Source organism: Perca fluviatilis, chromosome 6 (genome assembly GCF_010015445.1).
Source record: "Perca fluviatilis chromosome 6, GENO_Pfluv_1.0, whole genome shotgun sequence".
Lineage (NCBI taxonomy): Eukaryota > Metazoa > Chordata > Actinopteri > Perciformes > Percidae > Perca > Perca fluviatilis.
In genome coordinates this window covers 868,734-878,088 of record NC_053117.1, presented here as the reverse complement: position 1 = coordinate 878,088, position 9,355 = coordinate 868,734, and the positions used below count along the sequence as shown (strand labels likewise).

At 42.0% G+C, this 9,355-nt stretch overlaps 1 protein-coding gene across 1 annotated transcript; it reads right to left on the bottom strand.

The window, feature by feature from the left end:
• Positions 1-271: 271 nt before the first annotated feature.
• Positions 272-8,058, bottom strand: zbtb34 (zinc finger and BTB domain containing 34). Its single transcript, XM_039803888.1, has 2 exons — positions 7,747-8,058; positions 272-2,187 (listed from the first exon to the last, which is right to left on the bottom strand). The coding sequence occupies exons 1-2, from the start codon at positions 7,762-7,764 to the stop codon at positions 625-627; spliced, it is 1,581 nt and encodes a 526-aa protein (XP_039659822.1). The 5' UTR covers positions 7,765-8,058; the 3' UTR covers positions 272-624.
• Between the last annotated feature and the right edge of the window lie 1,297 nt (positions 8,059-9,355).

Genomic DNA, 9,355 nt, shown 5'->3' with positions numbered 1-9,355 from the left:
ATAGCACCTTCTTAAAATCACTTTAACCTGGCTGACCGAGAAACGTTTGACAAGGACTACGTCCTTAATCCATACAATCAGCAAGGAATAGTTCCCCCTAAGTATCAAGGCTTTATGTTGAGAGAATATTCTTTACAGGGTTTGGCAATAAGATACTGTACATACAACCTAAAAACGGATTTCAAAGCGCGGGTAACACGTTTTTTGTGGGGGGGGGGTTTAAGAACTGGTTTGAGTATAAGTAGTTGAAAATATGAAAAAAAAAACAAGCATCTTACCAGAGCTTTCACATTATCAATTATTGCAACATGCCTATATAACTCTGTAAATATGTTTTAAAAAACATGGAAAGATATAAAGAGAAATCAATGAGGGGGTCTTGATTACTGGGACCTCCTGAAAAATAGTAAGTTGTTACTCCCTTTGCTTGAAATAATCAAATTTCTATAAAGCACCCATTTGCTCTCCGCATTCAACATCTAACTTTCACAAAATTGACAGAATCCCTTGACGCAGGAAATGTCTATAGTAGAGGGAGCTGATTCAAAAAGAAAAGGAAAAAAAAGTCCTATAAGTTGAGTTAAGATAAACATTTCTTAAAGCTTCTTTAACCTGAAGCAGGACCTACAAATCACATCTTGATGCTTGGGCCTCCTCTGGACTGCATTTTGAACTCTCCTCCATATCATTGGCTGGTGCCTCTTCTGCATATTGTGCCTCAAAGGCCATCCCCTCGGACGTATCCTCTTGGTCCTTCTGACCTGAGTTCCCCTCCGTCGTCTCTGGAGAGTCTATGTGATTACTGCCCTCTGATGCTCCCATGTGCTTCTTCCTCAGGTGCTGGTTAAGGGTGCCCTGAAACGGGAAGCACTTGCCACAGATCTGACAGTGGAAGGGCTTGTTGTCCGTGTGGCCACGGATGTGGTACTCCAGCTGGTCTTTCCTTGTGTACTTCTTGCCACAGAATTTACAAACAAATGGGGTGATTCCCATGTGCAGGCGCATGTGGCGATCCAGGCTCCCTTTCTGATTGAAGGTCTTTCCACAGTAGATGCAAATGAGTCTCTCGTTGTAGGGGTACCACTGGCTCCGCAGGCTGCGCTCGCGCACGTCGTTCTCCAGCCCCGCGGGTCCCACTGCTGATTCGCCGTCATCCAAGCCTGGTTTGATATGACTCAGCACTGCCGCTGGGATGGCCAAGGGTCGCTTTGCCCTGGCTCGCCCACCTCTGTAGCCACTGAGCATGGAGCGGGAAGGACTGGAGTTGGTAAGGTTGACAAAGCATGGCGAGGACAGCCCTGAGTACGAATAGGCAGCAGACTGGATGACAGGACCATAGGAGCCCACGCTAACAGCCAATACCTGTTCTCCATCCACCAACTCCGTGTGGTAGCCGTCGTCACCAGCTGAGGAGCTGTCGGAGTACGTGGGCCTGTCTGTCTTCTCTATCTTCACGTGCACATCGGTTACTTGCCCATCTTTGCCGATCAGTTCCACTTGCTCCGTTTCTCCATCCATGGGAGCGTCAAGCTCCGACACACTGTCACTACTGCCTCGGTCCGACTGGCCTTCCTCTTGCTGCTGTCGCCCCCGGCCTAGGCCTTTCCCTGACAGCTCAAAGCGCGCGTCGTGTCCTGCCTGACTCTGCCGGGAGTAGTAAGGGGGGGAGATCTGGGTAGGGTTTACAAAGAGGTTGCTGTCATTGACCCCGTTGCCGCCGGTCTGCGAGTCGTCCTTCTCTGGGCTGCAAACACTAACTGGGAGGCTGATCTTGGAGTGGATGCTCTCCAGGATTTGGGTACACTTGTCAATGATGGCCTGCATCTGCAGAAAGCTGGCAGCAGTGAGGAAACTGATAATATCCTTGAGCTGCAGGGACATGTGACCCGTGTAGCAGAACGCAAGAAGCTGCTCAAACACCTCGGGGCTTTTGATGACCGAGATGGAAAGGCCACTCATGGTGCTGAGAGCTGAGTGGTCACGAAAGTAGGGTGAACTAGCTGCCAGCACGGCCTTGTGGGCTCGAAATGGCTGGCCCTGAATGTGAACTATTATGTCACACAGCTTCCCTTGCAGCCGCAGCTCATTGAGCTGGGTCAGAACAGTGTTACTGAACTCCGGCACATCAAACTCGATGTAGCTGCCGTCGTCCATTTCTTGGATATGTTTCTCCAGTTTGTCGGCTGCCTGATGGGAAAAGGAGAAGAAAAAAAAAAGAAGAGGGGACCATTAGGTTTGGAAACATTGCATTTGCAATGCAGCAATTTTACATTTTCACAGATAGAGAAAAACTTTTGTACTGTATACGTAAGACAAATGAGACGGGAGGCTGTTGAAAGCTGGAGTCTGGAACTTTTGTCTACCCCGTCTGGCACGGTTGACGTTCTTAAGGAAAGCAGTGGGATTCATAGTAACGCCACGTCGCTGTGGTCTCTCCCCAATCCTGCCTGTCAAGGTATTGGGTAATGCAGGTAGACTGACATGGCGTGTAACCAATCAGAGAGCCAGAATAAGCAGCTGTGTAGAACTGCAAGTTGAGCGAGCATGGTTGGCTGGCGGCACTTTGTGTACTGCTAACGTAAAGAAGTTGTTCTATAGTTAATAAACTACTCCTTCGGAGTAAAATGTAGAAAAAATAAAAATAAAATTCTTCCGGTGCGCCAGGGTGGGAATGTTGCCACAGACACCAAAACTCTGGTATACTCAGAAATACAGAGAGCTTTCCCTGCCGGCGATAGGCTTAATCAGCATTGTGTGAACTCGTTTGGCAAGGGATTGATTGAGCGAACGTTCATTTAAATATGTAAACTTAAAAGTCCAGCATTAAGATAAGCATTTGATACAGCCTTACTACTTGACAAATTCTATGTCAAAAGTATTTGTTTGTTTGTTTTATCTTTTGATACAGAGCTAGGTGATATGATGATATATGCTGTAAGTCAATTTAAATTTCTCAACAATCAAAAACATCTAAGAAATCTTGCCACAGTATTTAAAAAATGTCATAACCAAATTAGAAAGATTCTCATAATATTCTGTTATTGTCCTTATAAACATAAATGTTTGTTAATGAAAAAAAAAAAAAGTGTATCAGATTTTTCTATATACTGGCCTCAGCCCCAATAATCCCGTACTGTACAGCCTCTATTGTTCAAGAGGACAGGGAAAACAATACAAAATTATTAATTTTTTTTATCCACAGGCACCCTGATCATAGTGATGTATCCTACAGATTATACATGGGCCTACAGTATACGTGAGAAAAGAGAGTCTACTGAATGGAATGTGGATCTGAAATAAGATCCAGCAGCAGAGCAATTTCACAGCAGTTTGCCAATGGAATGACTATCAACAGTGGCCTCATCAAAGTATTGAGATGGAACATACTAAATGTGACCATTTCACGGTGTCTCAATCCCAAAGATTGAAGAAAAACAAACACTTGCGAAGCCACACTGGTAAACCCAAACTCATTTTGTTGTGTGTAATGGCCCCAACATACATTTAAAACCATTTGGCAGCCAATTTTGTTTCCCCGAGCAACATATAGAAAGTGTAACAGGAGGGCTGTTTTCTAGGAGCGGCACCACATTAACTGAAAGTGCAAGTATAAGAGTGGGTGCAAGACCAAAGAAGGTAATGTAATCCAAAGATAAATTAAGAATTTGAAAATTTCGCTCTGCATGTTTCAGTCTTCATTGCATTTTTTTTAATTATTCATCCATAGCCATTATTGCTAAACAGGAAATTAAGTGGAAAGTAGGCAAGATGAAAAGATTGCAACTGACACAGGCTATCTGGAGGCAAGCCATAAAAGGTATATGGCATGCATTTGTCAGAGAAGGAAGAAAACCTGGTTCTGCTTGAAAGGTGAGCATACACTAAGCTCTCTTAAAAAGTATCTTACAAAGCCTTTCTTCAAGGCTTCTTTGATTTACTAGATTAAATGTGGGTCAGTAATGATCACTTTTGTGACTGCTTTGTGGACAATGCTTTTTGGTCTTCTCATTCCAACAGCACAACTGACAACTGCCTCTCCCTGCATAAAGATCCTTCAAAGCACACTAGCATAGCCTTAAAGCTTTGTCCAAAATGATAGATCAGACCCCCCCCCCCCCACCATGAAAGGCATTGCCGCACGGCAGAAGTAGGAGCACACTACACTTACAGAATAATATACTGACTGGAGCTGGTTCATGAATATTAATAGATACAGGCCCTGCCTTCTCAGCAGAACGAGTTAAACCACACTATGGAAAGCAGCGACAGTGTAATCCAGTTCTACCCTACCCACTGTGTAATTCTATGTTCGTATGAGCAAGTACTTCCGTGTTGCAAAACCTTAATGTGTCAGTTCTCTAGCTTAACCCTCCTCTCCCCCCACTCCATCTGCCCCTCTCCCATCTCTCCCTCTGCACCTCCTCCTCCCTCCCTCCCTCCCTGCCCCTTGCTAGCAATTCAGCATGATCTTCTCCACACTGAGTCCCCACCAGCACTTTGGGAATGTAAACACTTTCTCCAGTTGCCAAAGCTCGTCAAGACACCTGTCCAACAAACCATATGCTCTCGTCCTGGCACAGCGGAGGGAAAGATGTAGCAAAACAGAGAACCGTAAGAAGGTGTACTGTATATTATCTTCACTCCCCCATTCCACCAGCCTTCAATTACAGCGTGTTCGTACACTAAAACATACCAGTAATGGCTGCCAACAGCATGCGTACTGAATGGAGCCAAGTTGAAGGGCAGCCAAAGAATGTATGCTCAGTAGTTGAGATGCACATGCTGGGTGAGGATCACACGCTCGGCTCACGTGGGAAAAACTGAAAATGTTTAAACTCAGCTCAAAAAGTCCATCTGTGGCTCAAGTTGCATGCGTGGTAATAAACCTTTTTGACACAGCTGCTTCATGTAGGTAGGCATAAAGGATGCTGAGCACATTGTGATAGTTTGGAAGAAAAATCAAAGTCAGCAAGCAAGCAGTGTATGCTTTCTTCAACATCAGCAGCATTTCACCTACTTTGAAAAACAGTTTGTGGGGCAGGCCAGAGCAAGAACAGAATTGCTTAACAAGCAAAGGTTGGGAGAGCAATTTCAAACAGATAGGCCTAGTAAAAAATAAGATAAAAAATATACTATATTATGATACACTGAAGGGAAGGTATAGTGTGAGGAACTTTGCTGGTGTGCGAATAATATGCATTGTGGTAATTCTAAGTCATAGTGGAATCTCAGTATGCAGCGCTAAATTATGTATTTTTAGCCTTTGGGTGTGTTCTCTTAATTCATTTGAGTATGCTAAATAACAAGAACATGCTCATTTTCATTTCAGCCTATTCACCTTAGCCAATCTGCTTATCAATACAAGTGGAAGACTTAAAAGACCTGAGCCTCTCCACATCACATCGCTACACTTTTTTTTAACATAGTCAGTCTCACTTCTCTTCAACTTCTTCTGTCTTCAACACTAAAGACAAATAACATAACTGACAGTACTGTACAGTGCAGTGAAGTAAGTTTGCCATGATCACACAATCAAGTTCCTCTTGGTGGCACGGTGTCGCTCAGGGCCTAGAGATGGCAACAAGGATACTGAGTAGGTATGTTTTGGAATTTGACTGAAGAAAAAAAGACAACAGCAAGGCATCCACAAGAACAGACGTTATCTTCTGTATTCACTACATGCAGCAACTGATGCATCCAGATGAGAGGAACTAGTTGAAAGGGAACCTAGTTGACCGACAACAGTACTCTAACTCGCCCTTTCCCATTCTCCCTGTGCAGCAGTTATTCTGCATTTTGTCTACCATCAACCTTGACAAATTTACCCCATCTTATTTGCAGTGTGAACAGAGCTTTTAATGACCAGCGCTTATTAGATGGGATAACATCATGCTAGACTGCCTTTTCACCTAGAGCCACTCTGCAGTGATTTCCCTGTCGCAATTACAGATGGCAGTGATAAATTTGACGCAATGCCCATAACAGGTTTTATTATCGCCAAATGGTCAGGTTTTGCTAATGGTAGAAAATAAGTCAAGCAAGGGAGCAACGGTTTGCTGCTGACATGCAGGAAAATCCCTGCATATGTCTGTCTGCAAATGTCAGTTTTATTGTCTACTTCAGATAAGTTTCCTACATTTCCAAAATGTATATAGCATGAAAAATACTGTAAATCAAACTGCTAGAGTAAATGTACTTGTGACTACTTTGACTCACATCATGAGACAATTCTGAATTTTCAGATTACCAGGATAGACAAGACCACAGAGTGTTGTTTTCACCACACACTACTGTATACCTTGTGTTGCACAATCATTCATTTCAGCTGGCATGTCAAACCAATCAAGTTTTACTGCTTATTCCTAACAGAAACGGGACTATTAAAAAAAAAAAAGGGTGCTAAGCCATAATGGTTGTTCATGCAAAAGTCAGTAATTGGTTTGACTCCACTGTGTTCTGACATGCCTTATGGCGAAAAAAGTATTTAGACTAGTTTCAGATGCAATTGTCCTGGAATATTTCAAGATGTTGGTTTCAAACTAGATTGTTGAATTTCAGAGCAAATTAATATCACAGAAATAGTAATATCTAGTCCTTGGTGACATAGGTGAACCCATGTGTACAGAATAACCTGCCATGTCCCTGCACTTTGTTCTTTCCTGTCATAACATCACGTACAGTTATTTACCGGTAAATTACATTCATAGTGACCTGGGATTGTAGGTAACGTGAACGTTAATGTTACAGGTTAGTTTATGACACGCTGAATACGAAACAGTTACGGGCCTGATGCCACCCCATTAGCGTAGTGGATTTAAAATAAGGATTTTTTTGTTATTGCAAGACTTTGCTACACATTGATCAGTACATTAACTTAATCATTAATCATCGCATTTACCCGTGTTAGCTTCATCGTGCATGGACACTGAGGGACATTAGCATGTAACGTTACTGTTGATCCTATCTAACATGCATACTGTTCTGATACACTGGGGATCAGATGTGCGGTGTCTCAAACTTTGTTGCAAAGCATTCTTTTAGTAGTTAACTTAGTAAGATAGCTAGCTATTCATGTGTCTGTGTGTGTGGGTGGGGGGTGTCTATACTACCTAGCGGAGTAGCTAAAGGATGGCGTTAGCTTGGCCGTCACATCCTACTGCTTTTGTTTGTGACTCCACCATTTCTCATGTATACGTTAACTTGTAGTTAACGTTAGATTAACGTTATTAAAAAAAATAGCATCGGCTAACAGGGCCGAACCACCCAACTACAAAGCAGCACACAAGCTAACTTACATCGCGTTAGCTATATTAGCTAGCCTAAAATCGAGCAATTATTTCAGAAAAGAAAGCCTAGCTAACTCTCACACAGACTTCACATTTCCACGCATGGTGGATTGTTTTGCGGGTTGGGCTCGCTTTTTCTGATAATAAAAAAGCTTGACAGTGTATGGTTTAGTAACATTAGCTAGGTAGGTTGCAACGTCGAACGCGGGTACAAACTATGTCTGCGGCTGTCATGAACTAGCCAGCTAGCTGCTATGCTAGTTAGCTTATGCTACCAATTAGCTGGCAACCGTCCCATGTCTGCCAGTGCTAAGTAGCAGCTAACTAGCATTTGGTGGCTAGCGTACGGTCGCAGGCAATTATTTCGCCATTACTTTTACTGTCAGAGCAAAGACGCACCGACATTGCAATTGCATTACGGTCACCAGTCCGAGCCAAAGTTGAAGTCCATAACACTCACCGTCTTGCAGATTAGCATTAAACGTTGTCCATTCCACTCAGTAGTTCGCTAACACTACAGCCAGGCCTCCCCCCCTCTCCAGTCCAGATGTGTCAGACAGTTGCTGCTGCAATTTTTGCATCAACAGGAAGTGTTCTTTTGGCTCTTTGCATTCATTCTATCAGTGTGTTTTGCAGCAGCTGCCCCTCCCTTGCTCATGTCAGTGTTATGTACTAAGACATCATGTTCTTAATATACGACGTGGACACGCGCAAAAATAAATGTGAAGTAGCCTACAGTCGTTCTTCAAATAGTTTGTAAAAGATAACGTGGCTAACGTATACTCATACTGTTATCTACTGACTACACCCATGCCATCATAGGTCAGTTCCATCTGCTTCCACTTTACAACACTAACTGTGGGAGGGGACAGTACATTTAAGTGTATTTAGTGCATTTGTTCTGCTGATTTGTAAATGTTGTATATATTTTATCACTTTTCTTTTTCATTTTAATCTGAGCTTCATTAAAATCTAAGGATACCTTTCCAGCTGTACACCTGTCCCTCCACACACACACACACACACACACACACACACACACACACACACACACACACACACACACACACACACACACACACACACACACACACACACACACACACACACACACACACACACACAGAGGGAGAGAGATTGGCTTTATTATTTTCAAAAAATGTTAAAACATTGGCAACATTTACATGATCTTAATGATAGAAACTGATTTTATTTTTTACTATGTTTAGCCTATTTCGCCCACAAACTGAGGTTATTACCAATTGAAAATCAGAACTGTGGTATTGCACCCTTTAAAAACTGCGTTTGAGTTGAGCGAAGTTGTGTCACTATTACAACTGCAGATGCATTTAACGCTACACTCAGTAGAGCCTTGATAGTTATATTTTAGTTTAGTTTTTAGCCATTTGCAGTGTTTCATACAAGTTTTTTTGGAATGAGTTGCATAATCTTTGAGTTTTTTTAACTGAAAATGAATTCATTCAGTTCTGCATAAATACCACCAAGGGGCGCCAGAGACTAAATTGATGCTTTAACATCAACTTTGTGTCCCATTCCTCACTTTTATTATAATACACAACTCTCAAAAGATTAACATGGAAAATATGTTATCCAACCAATCAGATCGCATTATACAATAAATTAGATTATAAATTATACAGTGAAGAAAAATATTAACTTGTTTATGTTTATTTTTTAGAGTAGGTCTTTGTTGTCCGGTCTTAATGTGTGTTAACTAACTTTGTGCCTCACGATTGATTAAAAATTGGCAAATGAGGAACATGTGTTGGAAACACTGCAGGATTTAACGAGGAACTTTGTGAGAAACATAAAAAGTAAATAACTAAACAAAAATATTTCTAATCATCTGCATATAGTTTCCCCCATTAATCCAATACAACTACAAAAACAACTCATTGTAAGTGTAACCTTCATGCAAGATATTAAGAAAACAGAAATAATTTTAGCTTTTTAACATTTGGCCATCACCCTATGTAGACAAAGAGATTTGTTTACTGTGGTAATCACATTTGTGTATACTTTAGAGCTTTGAATATATAGTAATAATC